Raw genomic sequence first — 24,809 nt, forward strand, 5'->3', positions numbered from 1 at the left:
TCAAAAGATATTTATTCAGGAGGTTTTATTTAGATCACAGCCATTTGAAAAACAACCACACTCTGGTTTCAGGTAAACATGACAATATATACAATTCTATAAAAAAAGAAAACGTCTCTTTGAACTACGACGACGGTGTAAACTGTTTTCTTACACCAGTCACTGGTTTCTAAGTGACCCAGTTTTTAAAACAATTACAAAGGTGTGCTACAGATGAGTCAGCTCAATGCTCTGGATGAATGGACCAATGTGTGTGTGGATCTCCAGATGTGACAGAAGAACGGCTGTGGGTTAAGTTTGAAAATTACTCTTCGTTTGGCAGAGTTCGTTCTTATTCTCCACAAATGAGCTGCTCAGACTATTGATTGCCGCGTTTCTTCTGCATGGCTAACATCAGTTCTGACATTAAGTTCCCATCTCCTCCTCCTCCTCCTCCACCTCCTCCCTGCAGCGACGGTGTAGTCCTCCTTGGTGGAGGAGGAGGCATCTTCTTCACCGATCCAGGGACTCTTGGTGCGGGGCTAGGAGCAGAGGGTGGAGGAGGTGGAGGAGGTGGTGGGGGAGGTGGAGGAGGAGCCCCAGCCCCTATGAACACTGGCTGAGGTGGGGGAGGTGGTAAAAAGCCTGGGTCGGGTGGTGGAGGAGGCAGAGACTGGTCCATGCCCCTGACACAAGGAGGCGGCGGTTGGAGGGATTTCTCTGACCGAGGAGGAGGAGGTGGCAATGAACGAAAGGATGGAGGACGGGATGGGAGGGATTTCGCTGACAGAGGAGGAGGAGGTGATGGGAGGGATTTCGCTGACAGAGGAGGAGGAGGTGGCATTGAATGAAAGGATGGAGGAGGGGATGGGAGGGATTTCACTGGCAGAGGAGGAGGTGGGAGGAAGTCTGGTGGTGCCTCAGAGGAGTCATCGACAGGCGGAGGCATGGGTGGAGGAGGGAGGTCCACTGCAGGTGGAGGTGGAGGGAAGTTGGTTGGCAGGTTCCGCTGGGGGAGGCCGGGTCTCGAGGAACTCTTGGCAGCTAAAGGAGGTGGTGGAGGAGGGAATGATGCGTCCGGAGGTGGCGGAGGGAGAAACCCACCTGATGAAGGAGGAGGTGGAGGAGGAGGAGGTGGAGGTGGGATGCTTCCAAAGTTCTGAGGAGACAGAAAATAGACCAGTAATGCTTCGGGTTACAGAAAATCTGCAAATACATTTGCAAAGCTGATACCATAAAAATATTATATCACATTATAATATATATATAAATAATTTGAAAAACTACTGAAACAACAAAAGTAGCCAGATAAAAATGACAAATCTAAACTTTTCTTTTTTGCCACATCCTTCCACCAATTTTCATGGAAATCCTTTGATTGTTTGTTCTTGATCCTGCTGACTAACAAACAAACAATCAAACAAACAAACAAACATACAGGAGGTGAAACCCAGCCTCCTTAACGCATGCTTGACGAGGTAAGGAGGAGCTGCTCACCTCAGGTGCAGGTCCTGGTTGGGGTTTGGGTGCGTGACCGTTTGCGTGACTCGTTGACTTGGCTGGAAGGAGAGAAATCAAACGAGTGAACGTCCTGTACAAAGGGGAAACGTTGGTTCTACCGACACATCTGGGTCGTGTCCTGTCACTGAACCCCAGCAGAGAGAGCTCGTCCTACCTTTGATGGTGGGCGAGGGCGTGGAGGGGTTGGAGCTGGACGGCGTGCTGCGGTTCAGCCACGCTGAGTCCACCACCGCCTTCTTCTCAGCTGTTTTGTAGTTTTCATACAGAGACTTGCCGTACTGGAAGTGTGAGGGAGCACAGCACAGATCGTGACCTCGTGTCTTCTGCTCCAGTTTGATTCTTTGTTAGTAAAAAGCAGGGCTGGTCAAATTTACCTTTGCGATGCGTATCCCGGTCACCCACAGGTGCATGCTCCAGGCGTCGTCACAGCACATGTACTTGATGTACTGAGAGTCCTTCTGGATCTGAGGATGCTACACAGACAAATCACGGGAAAGAACCATGTTTGTTTTAGTTTGACCTTTTTAAAAACAGCAGCATTTTGATATTTATGTGTCTGAATGCAACTGTTTGCTGCCGTTTGTCAGTCTGATGATTGTAAACTGAATGTATTTGGGTTTTTCACTGTTATCAGGACAAGAAAAGCAATTTACAGATGTCACCTTGGCCTCAGGGGATATGTGACTTTCTCTGTTTACTGACACTTTATGGACGAAACGATTAATCCTCAAAATAATGACTTCTTGCTGCCACAGCAGGGTTAAGTATAGGATACGTTACGTGTATTTATTTACTAGTTTTATTAAGAATGAAGCTATCACAAGGTGCCACAAGGGGGCAGAGTGAGTCTTAAATCAGATTGCTGAAAAGATTTCAAATTTTAATTTCCTGTTATTTGCAATAATCCAGTCGGTGTTAGTGAAGACAAACAGAGAGGGAGAGGCAGAAAACTAAAGTTTGGACGGTCTTATCTACAACTTCACTTTTATCTTGTTTGCATAAGGAGCAGAGAGTTTTGAGTTTTGAGCTCACGTCGTCTTTGTTGGCTATATCCAAGAAAAGTGATTACAAAAGTATTTCTCGTACATTGTGGACTTTAAAAAAGGAGCTGAGAGTCGATTGTTTTCCCCTGAAGACAAAGTGGAATTTCCACATATCGTCATGAGATCAGTTGGAGATAATGATGGTTTCCAGGATCACCTCCAACAACTCATCTCAGAATAATAGTTAAATGATGAAGCTAAATTGTCCCTGGAGCTGCAGCGGGTTTTGGGCGCTCGTAAACGCCCTCATTTAACAGCAGTTATCATCATATCGTATTGTTAAGGCCTGAACTGTGAGGACGAGGTGTGGAACCCCGTCTTCCGACCTGTCCACCCTGACAGTCCTGGGTAATTCACTTTCTTTGCCTCTCTAAGCTCTTTTCGCTGTGATCCTCACCATCTAGTCCAACGGTATCTGCTGATTCGGGTGTTTCCCAGATGAGAGGAGGGGGAAAGGAAAGAACTCAGACTTTCACATCCCTTTAAAACTGACCCACCAACCCATCTAATTCGTTCCTTTATTTCCACGTCAGCACTTCTCACTCTTAAATGAGCACTGTGCGTCCCGTCGTAGTTAATATTCTCCGTTTTGAAGTACTTTTAATTAAAGGCAAAGTGCTTTTACAGTCATTTCTTTTTGCATAAAATCTCCTCTAGTTCATCTCTTCTTCACTGAGCTGGCTGAAGCTCCTTTCACTTCTCTAAAACTAAACTATTTATTGCTTTTCACATTTCGGGTAAAGCAAGCATCAACAGTGTAAAGCAGCCCTGCTAGCATGGACCAGTGAACCAGTAATAAAACCCGTTACTGTTAGTGTGTTTTGATATTAGCGTTTAGGGAAGTTGCAGCTTCTCTGTAAACTTACTCCACAGGGAAACGGGTGAGTGTGTGTGTGGTTTGGACGGATTGATGAAGGATCTTTGAAGCTTACCTTCAGAACAAAGCAGAAGTCAGTGGGCGCCTTGTACTTGTTCTTAAAGTCTTTGCCGTAGTAGACGTTCACGTTGTCGAACTGTTGAAAGCAAACGAGGTCACGGGACGACTGAAAGAGAAACAGACAGAGGATGAAGTCACGTCTGTGATCTGCGGCATCTTCGGGTTTTTGTGTCGACCGAATTGAATCTGCACCACAGACGCAGTAGTGATCCACTGTGTGAGGGTGTGCATGTGAGATATACAGTGAGTCAATGTACTATCCAGCAGAGAGGACAAGATGTAGTGATATTCAGCCGTGCATGAAGCGTGGTTTGATAAAGCAGAAATAAAACACACTACATCTTTGTAGTCCCGGAGAGGAAAGAAGAAACTCCTCTTACATTTAATTAGAGAAAAAAATCTCCATATGAGCAGGAATTTTATCTCCAGCAGGAACGACTGTGTCCCAGATCAGAGACTCTGTGCATGTGGTGTTTGCTCTTTTGACCCCTGACCTTGGTCTTCCCTTTGGGCACATAATAAATCCCAGAGGCCCTCAGCTGGAAGAGCCGCGGCTTCCAGGACTTCTTTCCGTCTTCCCTGAGGTGCAGCACCGCCTCCAGGTCGGGCACGATGATGGACGACCCGCAGAAGTTCTCCTGCGGACGTGAAGAAGGGATGAAAGAGGAGGAGAAGAGGAGAAGATGAGCGCCCCCTGGGGAAGCATACTTCACTTGTGGGTTTGTGTGCATGTTTCTTTACCTCTATTAATATCTCCTTGTCTTTGTCTTTTATCTCTTTCAGAGCTCTCTTGTCCTTTTTCCAAAGATAAAAGTTCTGCAGGAATAAAACATAAAGTGCATTAATGAGTACGACTGACGGCTATTAGCAGTTTTTAGCATTTTAGCATCATGAGAGAAACTTTTCAATTATTAAGTAGTAACAGTTTTACCATCAGCCTCAGCTTCACACTGCGTTTAGTGCTAAGTAGCTAATGTTAGCATTCAAACACGCTAAACTAAGATGGCTTCAATGGTGCAAACATTACACCTGCTTAATATCAGGGTGTTCAACATTTTTGAAAGTGTTATGGTGAGGTCACTTCAGCATTTAGCTAAAAGAGCCCTATGTGTACAACACGTAAATTCACTGACCACCACTGACACAAATCATCAACACAAACCAATGGATTTATAAACATTAACAGACAAATTAAAACAATGATAAACTCTCCGGCTGAGACAGTGAAACCAGTGTCCCCACACTGGGAGAAGCTTCCTTCTGATGATTGGTTGAATGAGGGAGGAGCGAGGGGTGAGAGGAGACAAGGACAGGGATATAGACAGGGACAGAGACAGGGACAGGGACACATAGAGCCATAACAAGCACCTCAGCAGTTATTGTAGCTAGTGAGAAAAGCATATATTTGACTCTTCGTCCCTGTGTTACTGTGCTGGTTTGATTTCATATCAGTTTGGGCCTGAGTCTTTCCATCGCCTCGAGGGGAACACGCTGGTCGCTCCTGTCCAAAGTTGAAGCTTTAAATTGAAAGGGACATTCTGTATAAAACAGATCTGTCTCCTGCTGCAGGACGTGGAAGACATGACAGAGTGTTTTATAAAATGAGAATGACCAGTTTTCCAAGCCGGTTACTTGTCTCCGCCAACAGACAGAGTCCATTAAATACCCTGGGATTATATAAATGGATCCGTTACATCAACAAACATGACGGGATCTCTCCGTCTTTTCCCAGAAGCTGCTCTGTCTGATGTATTACAGCGAGGACGTGGATGGAAGAGGTCATCCCGCGTGGAGCAAACACAAATCTCGCAATGGACAACAATTCAGCAGAGGGCGCTGAGCTGAATCCATGTGGAGAGAGATCCGCACGAATCAAGGCCAAGAATAATGAACGAGCCAGTGCTGGACTTTAGAGATATGACACACACGTCACCTCCGATCACTCGATACGCAAACTACACTATGTAAAGACCTCAAAGTGTTGAAGAAGTACGATAAGGGGACGAACCTGTGGGTTTTTGAAAACCTCGTGTTTTTCCCCACGCTCTTTAAAGAGCACTTTGTTCTCGGTGTCCCTCGTCCATCCTAAGAGCGGCTCCACCAGGATCTCATGGTCTTCAAATGTCCGTTCTGCAAACAGAAATCAAACTGAGCGTCAGTAAAGTCATAATAAAAGTATTCATATCATTGCCCTGAAGCCATATTGTATAAAACGTATATATTGACAATAATGCATATTTAAAATGTCTCTAATTGCTCAAGTATTAGTTGACAGAAAGAAATTACCCATTACAAATGTTTGTAGTGTTTCCCTGTTTGGAGTATTCGTGTATATATTAGAACTTTTTGGGATCTTTAGGTGTTAACGTTCTTTCCTATGAATGTAGTGTAAGCCTTGTGTTCAATTTATATCTGCAAATTGATAAACAGTTTCCCAACAGTGTCAACAAGTCACATCATCACTACAGGACGAAGAAGGTCTTTGGTCGATTCCAAAACTGTCCGAGACAAATAGATTTCGTCTTTGGAAGCAGGTTGTGCCCGACAGGAAAATAAAACCATTTGGTTGTGTTTAGGGAACTGCAGCCATGCTACTGTTCTGCTTCTGTTCCTGAGAAACAACAAGTTCTTATTTGCATGACCATGAATGTTCACTTGTTTGAGTGATGACACCAAAAGTTATTTCAGACACCGTAAAAACAAAAAAAACAAATGGTGTCATTATCATGGCGAGGACCTTACAGTGGAAATACACAAATGAAGTATCTGGTAAATACAAAATCCCCCCAGTTTGTCTCGAAATGAGTAATTGTCCATTTCAAATGGGCCGAATTAAGGGATCGATAAAATACACCCCATTCGTTCGCTTGAAGAACTTTAAATGGTAGTAAAGCTCGACAACACATTAAAAGCACTTTCCTCCATCTCCTCCTCCTCCTCCTCCTCCTCCTCCTCCTCCTCCTCCTCTGCCCACCCACACACCCGGTTCTATAGATCTTAATCATGTACTGGCCATTTGACTGTAGTTTAGCCACGCTCCCCAATTACAGGTTTGCAGCCGAGGCAGAGGTGGGCATTAAATAGATTGCTGCCAGTGTTCCAGTCCATAGTTGGACTATTACAAATCCTTAAATGGGTGGTGTGACTTTTCTGCTGCAGTGAGTTATTAGGGGGTAAAACTCCCTTTGAAGTGCATTAACCACATCGTGTGTCGCGGTGGTGGAGCGGGTGGTGAGCACGTGGCCGAGTCGAGACCCGTTTGAAGATGACGATGCTGTGGAGGGCTGTGGGTGTTTACTACGCTCCGAGAGGCCTGGTCTTTTTTTATTGATTAAAAGGATTAAACTGTAGATTGTTATAGTGTCCAGACCAGTCACAGGGAATTCACCCAGTCTCCATTGTGAAGCTGTCCAGTTAATCAGAGATGACAAGACCCCGGGCCGTGATGCCCATGAGTCAAGCTACGCACACGGAGGATTTAAAGTTATATCCGTGTCTCAGACAGATATAATTCGGTTAAAAATAAACAGTGTTGACTCAAGGGAAACACACATTTCCTCATTTTGTTTTAGCACTGGCAGCATTGAGGTCTATCCACAGCATTGGTTGGACTCGTACAGTATTTGATTGAGCATTCACATGCTCGCTGGAAGGTCCCATTTCCCAATATGTAAAGTCGGTGTTTAGACTTCGGTGTGTTCCTACGCCTTGATGTCACAATGTGGGAAAAACCTGGACACTGTAAACAAAAGGTTTTTGTTTGTGTGATTTAAAATACTTCCACGCCTCTTTCTAATATTTGCATAATAACAGAGGCTTATTAGTTGAGGTGGCGTTCATGTAAATGTTTGTGAATACAGCATAGAGCCCTGTGTGATACGCAGCATATCAGACTGCTGCAATTTCTAAAAGGCGTCCGTAAATGTTTTCTGTGACAAGATATTTAATCAAACAGATATTATATACATATGTTATTGTCTCTAAATGTCACAAAATAACCAAAACGGTCAATGTATTGATCCGCTATTGAAAAACTGAAACTTATATCACATTCCTGCACATAACTTTAAAATGATTTCAGCTTTCTTTTGAGTTTTGGGAGATTTTCACTCCACAGACAGATCAGTGAAGTTTTGCTAAATGAATCAACACATTTCTTGGTTTTTGTCTTGCGACAGATTTAGTTAAAAGAAGGAAACAGTATTTCTTGGCTTATCCTCTAATTCCGTGCGTCACAGTTCAACTAGCCGCATATAAAATTACTTGAACATAATTTCTAAGCAAAACAACATTGGCTTAAGTTCTGTTGCTTGCAGAGGTTAATGATTTTACCACCAGTGTTTCATTAAAACCCTTTCACCATGGAGCACAATGAATCCTTGTCCCTGACATATAAGACTGTTTCTTTAAGAAGAAAGAAGTGAATTCATCTCAGTAACAATCTGATGAAGTTGTTGGAAAACAGAGAAAACAGATGGTAATGACCGGCTGCAGGATCTGAGTCCGGCAGCTGAAGTAAATATAGCACCGGGCGCTCAGACGCAGGATTGAGATCATGAGGCTCCTATTTCCACATGACAGGGAGGATGACTGACAGTGTCCGACGCAACAAATTAAACCCACCTGTCTGCACTGTACGCATGTGTGTGAGCGAGGGGGGGAGAGAGAGAGAGAGAGAGACTGCAGGAAAGAGAGGAGGGAGGGAGAGAGAGAGAGAGAGAGATGAATGGGAGTAAGATCAGTGTTTCATTGTGAGCTCGCTGCAGTGTGGCCGTCATGCCAATAAAAACACAGTCCATCATCTGGACCAGGAGGAACAATCCCAGCCTGTACATTCAGTCTGTGTGTGTGTGTCTGTGTGTGTGTGTGTGTGTGTGTGTGTGTTTAGCTGACAGTTCAGATACAAACACACTGAGGGCTTACATTGTTAAAGCTGTAATCTACCGCTGCTGTGTTTTCTTGTTTTGTTGATATATCTGCTGCTCGGCTCGAGCTTATTGCCGAGGCGCTCCTGCACTACATTACCCAGAAATCACCTCCCATCAAAGCAGTGGCCCCAGTTCGTAAGACGTCTCTCTGCCAGTACAAATAGCCTCTGTGGCTCTGAGCAGATTTATTCCAAGCTCGTCGTGGGATTGCATCACGCTCGGTTCCTCTTTCTATCTTCACCTGACAATATTTAACCACAGAATGACTCTGGTGCTACATCAGCCGGTGGCAGCACGTGGATTTATCATTGGTCATAAAGCCTCCTCGTGCTGTTGTTGCCTCCCAGGGTTAGAAAACCCAGTTTACACAATCACTATACATCCACTGCAGGAACTCACCGAGCTGCAGTTCTGGGTTTGTCTCACACAGGCTCCAGTCCACGTTACAGTCGCAGTGGGTCTTCTCAAACAGGTTGTCCAGAACCTCCCTGACGTTCTGCCGCTCGTCCACCATCAGGGTCTTTGAGCTGCCGTCGTTCATCAGCACCTTCACCACCAACTGACCGCAAAACAATTGAACACACATTTTTAAATGTTGCATTACTTTGCTGTATTTTCTCCAACTCACAATACAATACAATACAAAGAACAATACAACACATTTTCATATTGAAACAGGTTAAATCGCTAATATAGTTGTTTATTGTACACATATCAATCAATATAACAATAATGTATTTTCTTACTAATCCGAAATTGCCCTTGCTTTTGGTTCCTACCTGCCCTTGTTTACAGGGGGACAACTGTGAATGTAACGGATGGGGTTGAACATGTGCTGTTTGATTATGAGGTGTGTGTCAGAGCTGTCCTGCCGTATCGGTGATAATTAAATAAGAAAGTGTAACCAGTAAGAAATAAGAGTTCCAGTTACATGGAGAGGTTTTGTGTGTCTGTGTGAGTGATTGCAGCAGCATCAGGTCTCTCTCTGTGGAGTGACACATCCAATCCACACACATGCAACTTCTTTATTTTCCATTTAAATTACAGGACACAAACACTAAGTAGCTGTTTCTGCCTGTTAATGTTAGACCTGCTGGAGGAGGCCGTGCCACCTCTGCCACCTCTGTCCTCCCAGGCTGAAATGAATTCAGCTCTGGAGCCGACCAGCGCTTTCCTCCCGAGCTCATATGGCTTCACACTTCCTCTCATCTGGAGACAAATCCAGCTTTGGAAGGCTTAGCAGTTTCACAGAACCAAGGTCAGCCAGTTGCTCGCGTGGTGCCAAAGAAATGTGGGTTTTCAGAGATGTTATCGCAGGAGGGTTCAGAGCGTTAGCCCACATGTCCCCCCCCCCCCCCCCCCCCCCCCCCCCCGTCTGGACCTCGCCTTGAACACAATATGGTTTCGGCGCTCGGTCGAATGAGATGCTGCTGGACGGCAAATTCTTCTTCCTCTTACTGGGCTTCCTCATGCGAGGCGACCGGTGGTTTCTCTGAAACCCGAGAATCACATTCTGCCCAAACCGTCCAACAGCTGGGACAGATGTTCCTGTGAAAGTGGCCGTTTTTTCTGCTGTTTCCCTTTTAGGTTTTAGATCATTAATATCTCACCAGGGAAACCACTGAGTCTGTTCCACCTGCACCACGAGAGGAAGTATTTAAAACATCGCACATTATCCATCACAACACCCGGGATGGCCTGCAGTCTGAGGCTTGTTGGGTTTTGTGTCAAACTGCTGACCCTGAGGTTGAAGCTTCGCATTTAAAAACATGTCTGCAACTTTTGTGAGCTGCTTTACAAATGTGAGAATGACCACATATCCCCCCCACAGAGGAAACGGTGCTGCTCAGCCCAGCATTTGCTCCTCGAGCGAAGGCCTCCCTTACTGATCGATGGCTGTTTCAAAGCCACAGAGAGCCGAGCTGTGTTTGAACATTACGTCTTTTACAGTAATGTCCTTGTAGCCATAACTCAAAATGTCACAAGTTTAGTTTATCAGAGGTGAACTTCAGAGTTTGGTCGTCTTACCTTTTTCACTTTGGCCTCCTTGAGCTTCTCCAGAGCGAGTTTGATTTTGTCTGCTTTCATCTGCGCCTCGATTTCCTCCTGAAGGAGACAAACAATAACATGTTAATGAGACAGATGAGTTACAGTGAAGAACAGATTGTCTATTGCCGTTTCTTCTGCTTGCTTATACCTTTGCACAGAAGTATCAATCCTCTCATTTAACCCTCAGTAGTTTGAGATTCTGCTTTGAACTCATAAAATGTGCGTCAGATAAACGAGGAGCAGAATCCGGTGTCTCCGTTTCTGTGGCTGTAGCATCTCAGTGCTGCTCAGGAGATGCTTCCCATTCTCATTGTCTTCATTCAAGAGTTTAATTTGTAAATTTACAATAACTGGATTAGCAGGGTAGGAAACAGAGTCATGTGTGATTAGGATCCTGCCCACAGCGGCGGTTTTAATGAAGTTCTACGCCTCGACCCAACAGTGACGCATTGACTGCCTCAGCACAGCTGCTGCTTCCACCTCAGGAGGATGAGGTAACAAATCTCTGCTAAAGCCATAAGCTCCTGTCTGGTTCCACCCCCCCGAACACGGCCACATCTTACCTCCCCTATTCCAACCTGAGGTATTGATCCTGTTTCCCTTTTCCTGCCTCACGGCTGCACGTGTTTGATCCGTTCCAGACTGTTTCACCTCGGATGCTAACTGTAACAGATGCCTCGGCCCGGGAACAACTTCGTCATGAGCTCACCGCCCCAACTGCTATGAGAGCGATACCACTGCACCGAGATGAAAAGGGCCAGATATATATATGCTGGGAACTGGTGTCGTTTTTTAATACTGTCTTGTCACGAATGGCTTGGAAAGCACTTTGTCATCGGTAAACCAAGACATAATAAAACAGAGACTGTGACTATTGCCTCTCCAAACCCCCATACAGCAATGCACAGCAATGTTCTTTTTACTTTGCTGTCTGTCCTCGAGGCCGTTTCCCTTCAAACTGTTAAAGTTTTATTAAAAAACTTTCTATTATTATGAAAAACCTTCATAAAAGTCTCACTTCTTGAATGTTGGACCAGCTACAGGCTGTGTTGAGGTTAATATCTATTTGCAGAGATGCTACTGTGAACACACGGTCACACCCACCATCGTAGGCTTTGCACCCTGAGGGGGCGGAGGTGGTAGAGGGGAGGAGGCCGAGGAGGCCGGGGTGTTGCTGCTTGTGCTGCTCGCTGGAGATGCTGGTGAAGCTGGTGACGCATGGGAGCTCAGGCCTTGGAGCGGCGGTGGCAGATCCGGTGGAGGCGGCGATGGCACCTTCAGACCTTCTATATCTGCTGCGAGCTTCATTTCGGTCGCATTTAGGTCGGCGACCAGATCAGCCATCAGAGCGTCCAAATCAGTATCCTCCAGTTCGTTGAGGGACTCTGGTGTCAGAAGCAGAATCAGCGTATTAGGAAATAACTCAACTGGGTATTTTAGACAACATAAAAATGAAATTTGACTGTTACAGTAATAGTCATGTGCAACATTAGTTCCTATTCTGAAAGGACTTTGGGCTTTTCTTGCAAATACTGAGAACTTTCTTTTTCATTTACAACTTCCTTTTTCTTAGTTTTTATGAAGTAATGCAATAACTTGGGTTTTCCTTCATTATGCTTTTGTGTTTGCTAACTGCCATCTTCATGTCTGATGACGTGAACACACACAAGTTGTGAACTTGTGATGATTAAGGACGTGCCTTCCAAAAAAGAAAAAACAGGGGAAGCAAATTTTCAAATGACAAATTTCGTGGCTTGGTTTAAAATTATTACGGCTTATTTTACAGCCCCTGAGCCAGAGGCCGACACAGTGACCTTCATTTTCAACTTCCTAAAACAGATAATTTGCTTGCTAATATTAAACATGCAATATATCCTTGCCCAAGGAGTGTGTGTCATAGCAAACATGGCGTTCAACCTCCTGCTCTTTGTGGTGTTTCCTCACTCATGTCGGACAAAGTGTTTAGTCACCGTTCATGTCGGTGAAGCCGTAAGAGAAGTTGGCTTCCTGCTTAGCGGGCGGGAGAGGTTCTGGAGGTCCTGTCTCCTGTTCCAGGCTCTGAGGGAAACAATGAACAAGACGGTGTGTTTATAAGAGTAGAAATATAATATCTGCACAATATGCCCAGGACCCCGAGAGGCTCAGGGAGTTAATGCACAACACATTCTGAGTGCAGGGAAACATAAACACTCCCCAAATATTATGCGAAGAAATGCAACGTTTACACATTTTCATGTTCCATGTGTTTTCAGGTACGACACCTAACGGGGCTTCTGTGTGTTTTATTAACTGCCCCTCATCCCCCGGGGGAAATGATTTTAAAAGGACTGGTCGCTTGGAAAACAACATCAAAGTGATCAGCAGGGATTTTCACTGAGAAGCAACTGTGCAACCTCTAAAAAGGAAATGTAATTTATGGTTGTTAGATGACCACAAAGAGTTCCCCCCCGCTGTGTCTGTTGTGCTTGCCAGTCTAGAGTGTCTCGGTGATCGATGGTGGGTTTTAGTGGGGTTGTCATGTGTCTTTGAGGGAGAGAAGTTTATTTAAGGTAGTGGAATTAACTCTGGGAAGTCCGGGGGGAAAGTGTGGAGCATTAAAGATGAAGACAAATGGTGTTTTAGTTGTTAAAACAAAGAGCATCTGATGCCCTTAGCAATAAAAGAGGAAATCTTTGTTGCAGAAGAAATGAAGAAATCAATTCTGTCTTCAAATTGAAATGGAATTATTTGAATAACATATTTCTGACAGGAAGTGATACTTAGGAAGTGATACTAAGAAAGAGTAAATGCACGTTCTGTCCAAAAGTAAACCTTCCGTTCTATGATATTCACTGTCAGTTAATGAGATTTTTATTATTTAATTTGACTAACAACTTACATTACAGTAAGTCACGTGAAATACAAATTACTGAGTGTGAGCTAATAAGATCCTACAGCTGTCATGAGAAGTTGAGTGTACCTGAGTGAGGAGGTCCATCTCCCCCAGCAGGTCGCTGAACATGGCGTCGATGTCGTCCATCTGGTTAAAGCAACAACAGAAGTGTCAGACACAGAAAAGGATCAGACTCTAAACACAATGTGCATCAATGGGCTGAATCGATTGGACGTGACAGATGATGGTCCAGGAATGTATGGAATGAAGAGGTGAACATGAATGTTGACGGCCTTTGGTAGAAACACAGAACTGCTGCTTTACTCTGAAATGTGTGCGGCTCTCGTCTGTGCCCCGAGGCTCCGCTTTCCTGAAACGTCTCCCGCCAAGATCCAGCGGAGAGAACTTTGAATGCATAACTTGCAGGCCTGTCTTTTTTTTTCCTGTTTGGCTGGAACTTGTCACATCTCGTTTGCTGAACTGGAGTTTGGAATATTATTTCATTTTTCCCACAGCTTCAGGAATAAAAATACAAATGTACCGTGTTATTTATAGATCTCTGCCGTTTTCTTCATCAAACAATTGTACTAATTTAATTTGGAGATCTTCTAACCTATCTCTTCTGAATGCTGCAAGTCACAGGTTATTATGAGCCACACATTCAGTTCTATGATGACAAACAAATTAATTTCAAACGTTTAATGCAACAACACATAAATTTAACATATCTGCAAATCAAGATCATAAGAACGATCCCTGAAACAAGCTAAAAGTTTAAACCAGACATTTGAGGGTAATATCAGCATCATTGAGGTTCATTATTTCACTTTGGTGGCACAACACCCTGAGGGACAACTACAGGAGCCGTATTTTCCCTGAAAACAACTCCTGCAGATTCGCTCAAGGTCTCCATCGTAGATTATGAGCCTTATCTGTCTCTCATGTATCATTTGAAGCCTCATTTGTGAGAGCAAATGTTATGATGGGCGAGAATATGCAGTGAAAACAGAGTCCCTGTTTTCTTACAGTGGAACATAAGCAGTAGTAGTCGGGAGCAGGGCTTCAGGGAAGGTGTGAGCGGGAGTTCACTCAGTCACGGGAAAGTTCGGGAACAACTGTGAAAGCTCCTCATTCATCCTCATCCTCCTGTAGGACTGTGATGCTGAGTAAACACACTTCTCTGGACAGACAGTACAGAATCATGATATCCTCTGAACCTTTCTGATCAGTGGCTGAAAGACAACTGCTGGATAAACATTATAGATCCACCTTGTTCTTCTGTGGCTGTTAATGAACTTCACTCACTGGCCACCTTTTGGCTAAAAGTTTGCCGAATGTTAGGACGCTGACTCTAAGTCATACCAACACCTATTTTCACCTATTTATACGAGCTACACACGATGAAAAACAAAGATGGAGGCCACACAATATCAGATAAACAACTTTTAAGTCAGCTGATTAGCCAGCTATGAGTTAGCCTGGCTAACCTGGAGCTGTGAGAACATGTGGACTTAATTGCTAACCGAAATAACTGGATGAAAACTTTGGAACTACAGAAGAAAATAGTTTTTTTTGTTTAGTACCGCTCAACAACAAGGTAATTCAATGCAGTACAATAAAAATTACGTAATTCATATTCTGTAAAAGTGGCAGGTTGGGTTGTAACACCCTGATTAAACATGTGTTGATATGCTTTATTACATTGAACAGAGTTGTGTTGGAAATATCTTTTTTTTGTACTGCTCGTTCAGACATGTTTGGATAGCTCTTCACATTTCTTTAATTTTTGCTGCTATGCTACATTAGATATGAAAGGATTGTCTTTATCAAAGTGCAACTGGCTGCCTGTTGGAGTCGTGTGTAGTAAACTGTAAGATCCAGCAGCAGCAGAAGAGAGAGAGAGAGAGAGAGAAACGTTTGAGAAGAATTTAATCAAAAGACTCCCGAGGCCGAAAGCCTTTTAGTCGCAGTGTGGAGAGGAGACGAGTGTGACTGATGCTGTTCCAGGCCACAGCTCATACGCTGCTGTGACATGATGTTTCCCATTTGAATGTGAAATGGATCAATATTGTTCCAGCGAGCAGATGGCGTCTGCATGTTGGGTTGAGAAACTCCCACTCTCTGACTCTGTAGATCAATTCAGGCAGATTTAGGATAACAGACAACTCTAGTAACACAACTCTGTCATGCGTCGGAGCTTCCTGGTGTTGAGCCTTAATTTCCATGTGACATATATAATGAGTGGGCCTCTAACGCCCTTAGCTCGTACGCCTCCACCCTTTCACACAACTGGTTCGCCCTAGAGGAGGAAGTGGTGGAGTGTCAACTTCCTGCCGATCGCAATGTTGAAATCTTGTAGGAAATGATGACATGAGCCACCTGCAAACGTATCGTGACTGTTTCACTGGTATCAGTATGTGTTTAATTGTGGTTCATAGCCTCATGCAAACTTGAATTTACACAAATAAAATACATGAACTGAAATTGTTATAAAAACTACGTTATAATTTTCATTCCCTGAGTAATTTATGTCTCACAGCCTTTTTATTTGAAATTTGTAAACAACCTGATAACAACAGACCACACTAACAACCACAGTGTGGTTCTGGTCCACAAAGGTATGTTCACACAGAAAGCTGAAATGGAAAAGGAAGTTGTTTTACCAACTCCAAAATTTAACAAGATATGTTGACATAATTCCCAATTTTTGGATAAAAGTTAAGTCAAGTTTGTAACACATATTCTATTTTCAGCGATGGAAAGAAAATTACTCTATCAGTCAATTTCTGCTTTTAGAGCCCAAGTACCTCTTTCAACCCTCAGAGAGAAGTCGGAGGTGATGAGTGTTTCATTTGGTCAGATCTCGAAAACCGTCTCATCTCATCTCGTCATGGAACTCTCCGCGGGACAGAGAGCGAGTGAACTTCTCCAAATCTCCAACCAAGTTCGTAAAAACATGAATAAAACACCTCGACATCTCTGGCTCAAGAAGGCGGGTTTGATAGGGATCTGTTGCAAAATCATTCAAAAGGTTCTTATCAGGAGTTTTGGAGAACTCTTCGTTGGAAGTGAAACACTGGCATGACTTGTGCAATTTGATTCACACAGTTCTCTGAAGGGAGCCCGGCTTTCCTTTTTAAAGCAGAATTGTTTCTAATAAAAGACCAAACTTTGTGAGACAGGAATTTTTTAACAATCGGTGCAATAACTACACAACAGGTTTAATGTCTGTGAACCTTTGATTCACATCCAGAAGAGTCTCGCTGCCATTTTTGCACCATTTTCTCTGCAGAAACTGCCCTGAAAATATGTGATTTGTCAGCATTTGTAAATATTATTGGAAACACCCAGGCATGAGCCCTGGCAGCGCTCCAGACTCACACAATGCACTGTGAAAACACACCACTGCAGGCTATATACTTCTGCTATTCTCTGAAGTAAAAGTCTGGATATACAGTATCTGCATTCCTCCAGAAAACAGTTTCCCGCCTCCCTCCTTAATAATCTCAAATTCATGTCTCAGCCTTTTTCATGAGCCTGCACATTCGTAAATCAAGAAAATGGAAACCAGACAAGAACACAAGGCACAAGAGTGTTTCTCATAATGTATAGAAGCTCAGATTGAATATCTGTACTCGAGGCTCATGCAGATGTGTAAACAGAACCGGTTGAACGCCACCGTGAAGAAGAGAAATCAGGGACTCAAACCGCTGGAGGGGATAATAAAAAACCTGAAATCATAACTGGCATTGAACAATACACAAGATCATATCTGTGTTTGCCGATGAGGGTTTGTCTTAGGATCAAACTCGGATGGTAAAAGCACAACACCTGCAGTAAATGAGTCATTGACAGTGTGTGTTTTAACATATCTCGGGGGTTTTCTTGCTTGACGACCCTAAACAGGAACGAATCCAGTCAACTAAGTGGTTTTAACCCCATCTTTGAAGAGGACATGTTCGGTGATATCCCCTTTAAGTGATTCAGTCTGTTCCTCTCTGATTAAATCTCCTCTCGGAAGCCAAATGTACAAAATGTTCCAATCATCAGTGACAAACTGACAGCACTGCGAGCTTTCAGAATCAGAGGCCAAGCCTATCGGTTTCTCGTGGTTATTGAGTCACGTAGCAGTCTGACATTAGAGAGCTGGGTCCACCCTGTTGTGCCCTAGACAGCAACACAGATTAACACCCGGCTTGTCATCTTGGAATACAACCTAATTTAGATTCATCTCACCAGAACAAAAAGATCGTAGATGACAATGACAGTTTTCTGCTGTTTTTTGCTACTGGTTTACAACTTTCTTTTAAAAAGGAAGCTTTAGAATCACAAAATCTGACTGGATGTCAAACATTAACTGTCATATCTGCCTGTCTGCTATGACTATATCAGGAAAGACAAATTCTCTGTGTTTGACATCGTCCTACAGAGGAGTCAAAGGGAGAAAAGCAGCTCAGGGTTCCCCCCCCCCCCTCACTGAAGGTACGGTTTACCGGAGCAGGGACTCACCTTCTCAGATTCTTTTAATCCTTATGTCAGCGTTAAGTTTGAAGATGACAGCTTCATGGGCCGAGTGTTCTCCTCTGATGAAGCGCTACTCCGGTAAAAAGCAGCTACATGCAGGGTGTGTTGGTGGGGACTGCATCTGGCTCTCTGACTGTTGATTTCTTCCTGCTCAATGCGGAAGTTCAGGCCCAGACCTGCCACTGCATTCTTGCAAAGAGCCTCGACACTTTCACAACAGTCTTGTCAGGGCAGCGCAGGGCCTCCCCCCCCCCCCCTTTTTTTACAATGCTGCTTATCTGCACGGCAACTGCTTCAAACACACCAGGAAAATAAAATACTCCAACTAGCGAAAGAGTTTCAATCAAGACTTTTGCGGGTGATTGACAACCACTTGAGCAGATGATGGAGTGTGTGGAGGGAAAGAAAAAAAGGCATTGGTGGGAGTTGTGGGAACGCTGATTCAGCACAGGAAATGTGACGGAGCTCGGTTAATAATTCACCGCATATAGAAACTGATTTACTGTAGATCTTTACACAGGAGTGGTCATGTGGCACGTCACAGCCCCGAGCAGAGCAGGAATCAAGCAGAAGCAAACGTCTCCCAGGCCATTGCAAAAAAATAGCTTTTAATGTGCAATCTTCTGTTTAGCTTGAAATCAGGAAGGAATATCGTAAGACACTGGTGTGGTGCAACAAGGTCATTAATCTTCAGGGAGGGGGGGGGGGGGGGTGGAGCCAAGGGAAGTCAAGCTGTCAATGTATGAATGGCCTCCGGCTCTTATCTGACCGCGCAGACACAGATATCTCTATTTATTTGCATTTCTCCTTGAGTCAACCTGGGAGGCCAAGAATCAAGATTTCACATCTTTTTGTAATCTTCCCTCGGTGCACAGGGGCGGAGGCGAACAGCTCAAACCGAGAAATGTGTCAAAATATTAATAAACTGAGGGAAAAATCTGCATCATGAAGCATTACGATGATGATTCCCTCATTTTCCAGGGAAAACATTAGCGTCTGTCTGCATTATTTCACTATTATTAGAACTTCTGTGGCCTATTTTCCCTCGAGACCCCCCCCCCCCCCCAGCTCTGAAGGGAAAGGCAGACCACCCTCTCTGTGGTGGAGTCCTGTCATCGCACGGCGAGGGCTGAGCACCACGGGGGGAAACCAAATAACATTGAATGCGTTGGAGAGCCTTTCATGACTCGTGATGTATTAAACAAACACTCCGGATGCGGGCATGTGTCCCGACCGCCCTCATTTCCTCCCTCTCTCTCAGGGGTTGACAAACACATGGACACCAAAAGGATCGGGGGGGGCAGATAACCTCCCCGACACGAGCAGGCCGGTGCCTCGGAGAACATTTCTCAAGTGCTGGGTGATGTTGCTGCTGAGGGTGGTCCAGAGGGGGGCACTGATGTTTTCATCCAACATGTGTCACGGCACAGAGTCAAGAAACTGGGTCTTATTTTTAGAAACCTTGAAACAACAAAGCAGGAGCTGGTTGCAAGGGCCAAGACCCCTTCTCAACAAAGAGCCGCCTGTTGGAATTCCAAAAAGAATTCCCAAACCCCAGATGTTAAGGGGAGAGAAATATAAGAGGGCAGATTTTTAAATCATTATCCTCTTTCATGTTGAGTCCGAGCTCCCACACACCCTCTAAACACCTTTCCTGGGCTCAGGCACACAGAAGAAAACGGGGTGATAATGACGAAACCAGTGGGCACCTTGCAAAACCATAGAGCGTCAGGGAAAGGTAATACAGCAGAGGACAAACTGTCACGATGATGATGATGATGATGATGATGATGTGAAGGGTGACGCACACTGGGAGAGTTGCAGTGCCCTCTGTTTGTTCTCTGCTGTAATGTACATGTCAAACCCCACTGAACTCTGTGGGGGGTGTGGAGCCGCTCGTGCTACCGGCCCCGCAAAGCTTTCTTTACTAAGCGGTGAAATAATCCATGCCGCAAGTTTGCAACCAGAAATAAAAAAATGGCCAATTAACTGGATGTTTTTGTACGTATGCAACTGATTCCCCACGGAGACTCTGCTCTCTCTGGCAGCAGCTACACAAACAGCTTCCAGCAAACAAGAAAGTTCTGCTCTGATTAATACGAGTGAAGTTTGCCTCAATGTGGAAAAAACTATTTCTGCCAAATGGGAAAACTTGCGGTAAGTGGAAATAATGAGAGATTGTAAAATGTGAGACATTGTGAGAAACCTCGTCAGAAATAATGAGTCCAAGTGGAAATGATGAAAAGAGAAATGTCTAAACTCTGAGATGCAAAACAACAAGGTAGTAAAAGTTAGGAAATAATCAAAGTAAGTGCGAGAGAAAGGTAAAAATTATACAAATAAGTACTAATTATCAACAGTCAAACGTTTTACATATTGATTCAATAATACGGGCAAATAAGTGAAGCATTGTGAAACGAGTTTAAAGTTTGACTTAATGAATCAAAGTCTGAATTTACATCTTTATGTCCTCGTTTAAAATGTTAGATTCTTCTGTGCTTGGCAGTGATTGACTTCCTACCTGACCTCCACATTATCAAACAGACATTTACACCATAATCTGCCAAACCAGCCCCACACATCAGCCTCGGATCACTTCCCACTGCAGGACCTGAGGTCAAAGCCCTGACATGAGGGTTATTAGGAGAAAGCAGTTGTGGGTTTCACATTCCTGTCTCCTGTCTCTTGGCTTTGTCTATAACCAGGGCCGCTCGGTGTTGACAGGACCTGTATAACACGGAGAATACAGGGGTGAGGACCAGCAGCTGTCTCAACAATCACTTTCTTATTGGGACGAAGGAGAGTCAACAGTGGGGGACATGACCAGTGACAGTCAGGAAAGTACGGAAGAGTATTAGTAAATTTGAATTTTTAGGAATCTATCAAACTGCTAACATTTGCACACATGAACTCTACAAAACACCCCGAGTATATGAATTAGTGAAAGTTGTTTATTTCAAACTTAATTGTTTGACACTAGCCTTCAACATTCTGAATGAAAAAGTTGACATTTCAAATTTATTCTCAGCATTTCTACTTCATTCTTTGCTTTAAAAATCTATCTCTGGCTCATTAACATTGTTATTGAATGTATTCTATGGCATTTTGACTTTATGGAAAAAAATTATTCAATAGTTTTTCTCAACATCTACATTTTTTTACACCAAAAAGATTATCCTTCCTTACTTTGTTTGACAGTTTTGTTGACATTCAGAATGTATTCTTAGACATATCCACTTTAGAAAAAACATTTTAATTAGCATCACAACTTTATTTACAAATACAAATAATCTGTTTTGTCAACTTTTAAAATAAAAGCTCTTCCTCATCATTTATTCTTGACCTGACTCCAAAACTCTTCAATAGAAAAGATGCCAACACTGGGGAACAACATTCTTCTTGGCATTGCATGAACACATTTTAGTCTTTTTTCCCTTTTAATATGAAAACAGAGGGAACATTTTAAGTAAATCTCTCTCTCTCTCTCTCTCTCTCTCTCTCTCTCTCTCTCTCTCTCTCTCTCTCTCTCTCCCCCTCCACTGGGGAGGTCCTGTGGAGATGCAGGGAAGCTGAAGGGTTAATTCGGGGCTGGGGAAACCTGATGCTAATTAAGCTTTGGAATTCCTCATCCCGACCGAGCAGCAGTTCAGAGGCTCCGGAGGCAGCAGCAGTGATGTCCGATGGGTTGATTCCTCACTGACACTCAGGCAAGTCAGTCTCACCGAACCTGCAGCTGAAGGTAACGTTGAGTCATCCACTGGGACAAAGTTTGTTTTCTATTATTAACTTCAGCTTTTCCCCCAGATTTTCCATTTGGTTTATCAATAAGCTCAAACGTGCATTTTCTGCTTTTGCAGGTAAAGACGGATTTGTCTCATGCAAACATGGTTTTACTAACATCGGTGCTGCTGCTCTCCTGGGTTTCGCTGCACAACACCGCGCAGGCTGCAGCAGACTTCTGCCGGGGGACGCACTGCTCCGGCGGGGACAGGAGCGACCCGAGACCGTGCACCGGAGAGCACTGTCCGGGGGGCAGATCCTCCAGGCAGCTGCGGCAGTTCAACCCCACCACGCAGGGGAGAGCGGCGCAGATAGTGGCCGGCCAGCACCACGCGTACCCGGGCTCTCCGAGAGCCGCGGCGCAAGCTTACCCGGCCGCGCAACCTCTCCGCGGGCGACACGGAGACACCAGCGGCGGAGGAGGAGGAGGAGGAGGAGGCGGTGGCGCACGGATGAAGGCGCCCGAGGTCCTGCCTCGACCTGCAGGGTGCACGGACCCGGGATGCGTCGCTGCTGTGAAGCAATTTCAACCCACAAATGACACCCGGGAATGCAGAGGGATCGAGTGCAGGCTGCCCCCGAGGATCCGGCCCAAACCTCGGGCCAAGTCCTGTGTGGGTGAGGGCTGTGTGGCCGGTTCAGAGGAGAGCGTCTCCTCCTCCTCCTCCTCCAGCCAGCGACCTCCCGTGCATCTGTCCGACAGAGCCGCGCAGTTTCTGGGAGATTTCCCGGAGTTTGGATATTCTTCCTCGGAACTTGGCGGCGCGCCCCTGGGTGTCCAGCTCACATGTGACATCAAGCCAGGTCTGTTATCTCCATCATCAGCATCGTCTGCTGTGTTTAGATGATCTCAGGCTGATTCTCTTTTTCCAAATGTCCAAAGAGGACAAAAAGGAGTCAATGCTCCAAAAAGTATTGTCTTCTCTGAATTTCGTATGAATTCTCCCCATGCACTTTAGGCTCCATTGACTTCAGCCTCTTTCTCCACCTGTGATCAGCTGTGGATTATGGTTTGAAGCAGAGTAAGACTTTGGTGACCTTAAGAGCTAAATGATATCTGCAGAGCAGCACAGCTGGAAGAATGTCTCAAAGTCAATTGTCCAGAAAAGCTGTGGTTCTTTCATGTTGGCCCGAGGTCACTGGGTGTTCACACTTGGGGCCAGCGCCTCACTGGAATCAGACTTCTGCATCAGCCTTAATCTCATTTAATCACTTCCTCCAGTTCACCGTTTAACAGCGAGTGTGTTCCCGTCTCTCACTCTGCATTACTTTCATCGCAGGTGAGAATGAAGTTCCCTCGGAGGACGCCCTCATCCTGCACCTCCAGCTGGCCAAGGGGCAGGAGAAGCTGGTGGAGGCCCTGCGCGCCCAGCAGATGATCATCCGCGACCTGCAGCAGAAGCTGGTCGACCAACAGGACGCCCTCCTGTCCCAGCAGCGCGAAATCCTGGACCAGCAGCGGGGCATGTATGAGCAGATGGACGTGGTGAAGGCCCAGTACGGCCTCCTCTCGGACACCGTCAAGCAGGTCTCCTTCCAGGGCCTGCAGGGCGAGCTGCAGAGCTACTTCGAGAGCCACTTGGCCGGTCTGCAGAGCCAGGCCCGCAGCCACCTGCAGAAGTCCTACGCCGTCCACAAAATGGACGTGGACACGAAGGTGATGGACGTGGTCGGGGAGGCAAACTTCCCTCAACCTCTGCTGGGCTGCCCTTCGCCCTGCGGCCCAGACGAGTTCTGTGATTTTCAGAAGGACCCGCCTCAGTGTGAGAAGTGCACCATGTGTCCGCCTGGCTTCTTCCTCATCTCACAGTGCTCGTCCACCGCAGACCGCATGTGCCAGGTACTGACCTACAAAACACTACATCTACTTTCATGGTGGTGAAAACCCACAAAGTTGCCATGGTGTCTACAAGTATCAGTGCAGTGCAGAAGCAACTGCAGAAAATTGGTTTGCATGGGTTTCAGCTGGTAGTTGTGGTTCCACATGATGATATCGGTCTGTGGTTTTTCATTTCCTCAAACTTGATTAGGATAAGGATCCTTGTCTTCAATTCCAAACCGGGCACAAAATGTCTTCTTGCAGCTTCAGTACATAAGCAGAACTATTCCCTATGTTTTCCTGATCATGATATGAATCTTTATGAATTACAGGACAGAGACGAATGCCTTGAACTACCAAACATTTGTGGGGAGCGAGTGAAGTGCCTGAACACCCCAGGTGAGTTTAACCCATTGTGCTGATGGTAAACAACTTCTTCTACGATCATTGGACAGATTCAACCTTAGAACATCCTCTCGTTCTCTCCCTGGCTCAGGAGGCTTCAGGTGTCTGGGGGTGTCTGAGAGGGAAGTGGAGATGGGCATGTGCGGCCACGACTACTTCTTCAACCCAGAGCTGCAGGAGTGCCAGGCCTGTTCGGACTGTGACGGAGAGGCTGTCTCCGTCGTGTGCACGGCCGTCAGCGACACCGTGTGCAGCCAGAGTTCAGAGAGCCGACTGTCTCAGTCCTGGGCGGCGAACGTGGTGGTTCCGTCCGCGAGGGCGTCCGGCACCAACATCTTCCAGGGGCTTCAGCTGAGCATCCGAGGGAAGGAGAGCAGCGACTTGCTGTCCAACGAGGGCGGGCAGGTGAGGTTCCTGCAGCACGGCCTGGTGTGGCTGGACCATAACTTTGCATTAAAGCACAGCTGCAGGAACTTCCTCCAGGTGGGGATGAGGCTCAACGACAGCCAGGAGGAGGAGGGTCGGGATCTGAGCGGCGTTCGCATCGAACAGCCCGATGGGAAGTACTTCCAGGGTGTGAGCGTCAGCAGCGGAGTGGAGGTGGAGCCTAATCACACCTTCACCCTCCTGCTGAAGAGTCCGAATCAACACTGCAACCAGAGCAAAGATCTCCACGTGTACGAAGTCACCGCTCCGTCTTTGAGTCTCCTCTGGTTGTCTCATGATACCGGCGCCGTGGCCATGACGGCTCAGATGTCCCTGTTGGTCCACTACCAGACCAGCTACCGCCCCACGTTCCGTATGACCTCGGTGTCTGACCCGTACATGATCAGCCTGACCCACGACAGCCGCGGGGTGCGCTTCACGGAGAGCGGCGTGGTGAAGTTCGTCCTCCAGCAGGCGCTGTACTCCATGGGCCACACCTGCATTCGAGAGGGCTTCTCCCTGATTG

At 45.5% G+C, this 24,809-nt stretch overlaps 1 protein-coding gene and 1 long non-coding RNA gene across 2 annotated transcripts; one reads left to right on the plus strand and one right to left on the minus strand.

Moving 5' to 3' along the window:
- Window positions 1–10: 10 nt before the first annotated feature.
- Window positions 11–18,239, minus strand: apbb1ip (amyloid beta (A4) precursor protein-binding, family B, member 1 interacting protein). Its single transcript, XM_053412406.1, has 14 exons — window positions 17,839–18,239; window positions 13,417–13,476; window positions 12,428–12,515; window positions 11,562–11,842; window positions 10,437–10,514; window positions 8,808–8,967; window positions 5,489–5,610; window positions 4,222–4,296; window positions 3,975–4,118; window positions 3,476–3,586; window positions 1,875–1,973; window positions 1,655–1,778; window positions 1,477–1,538; window positions 11–1,138 (listed from the first exon to the last, which is right to left on the minus strand). Exons 2-14 carry the CDS (start codon window positions 13,474–13,476, stop codon window positions 359–361), a joined length of 2,184 nt encoding a protein of 727 aa, XP_053268381.1. The 5' UTR covers window positions 17,839–18,239; the 3' UTR covers window positions 11–358.
- Window positions 18,240–23,321: 5,082 nt separating this feature from the next.
- On the plus strand, window positions 23,322–24,024 carry LOC128425428 (uncharacterized). Its single transcript, XR_008333129.1, has 3 exons — window positions 23,322–23,473; window positions 23,785–23,851; window positions 23,949–24,024. It is a non-coding gene; the product is annotated as an uncharacterized LOC128425428 (long non-coding RNA).
- The last annotated feature ends 785 nt before the right edge of the window (window positions 24,025–24,809 follow it).

This window comes from Pleuronectes platessa, chromosome 20 (genome assembly GCF_947347685.1).
Source record: "Pleuronectes platessa chromosome 20, fPlePla1.1, whole genome shotgun sequence".
Classification (NCBI taxonomy): Eukaryota; Metazoa; Chordata; class Actinopteri; order Pleuronectiformes; family Pleuronectidae; genus Pleuronectes; species Pleuronectes platessa.

Excerpts from the sequence above, each read along its gene's own strand:
- apbb1ip (XM_053412406.1), bottom strand. The coding sequence starts at position 13,476 with ATGGACGACATCGACGCCATGTTCAGCGACCTGCTGGGGGAGATGGAC. Across the intron at positions 11,843-12,427 it reads CGGCTTCACCGACATGAACG|AGTCCCTCAACGAACTGGAG; the intron begins GTGACTAAACAC and ends TTCTGACACCAG. Across the intron at positions 8,968-10,436 it reads AGGAGGCCAAAGTGAAAAAG|TTGGTGGTGAAGGTGCTGAT; the intron begins GTAAGACGACCA and ends TTTTGCGGTCAG.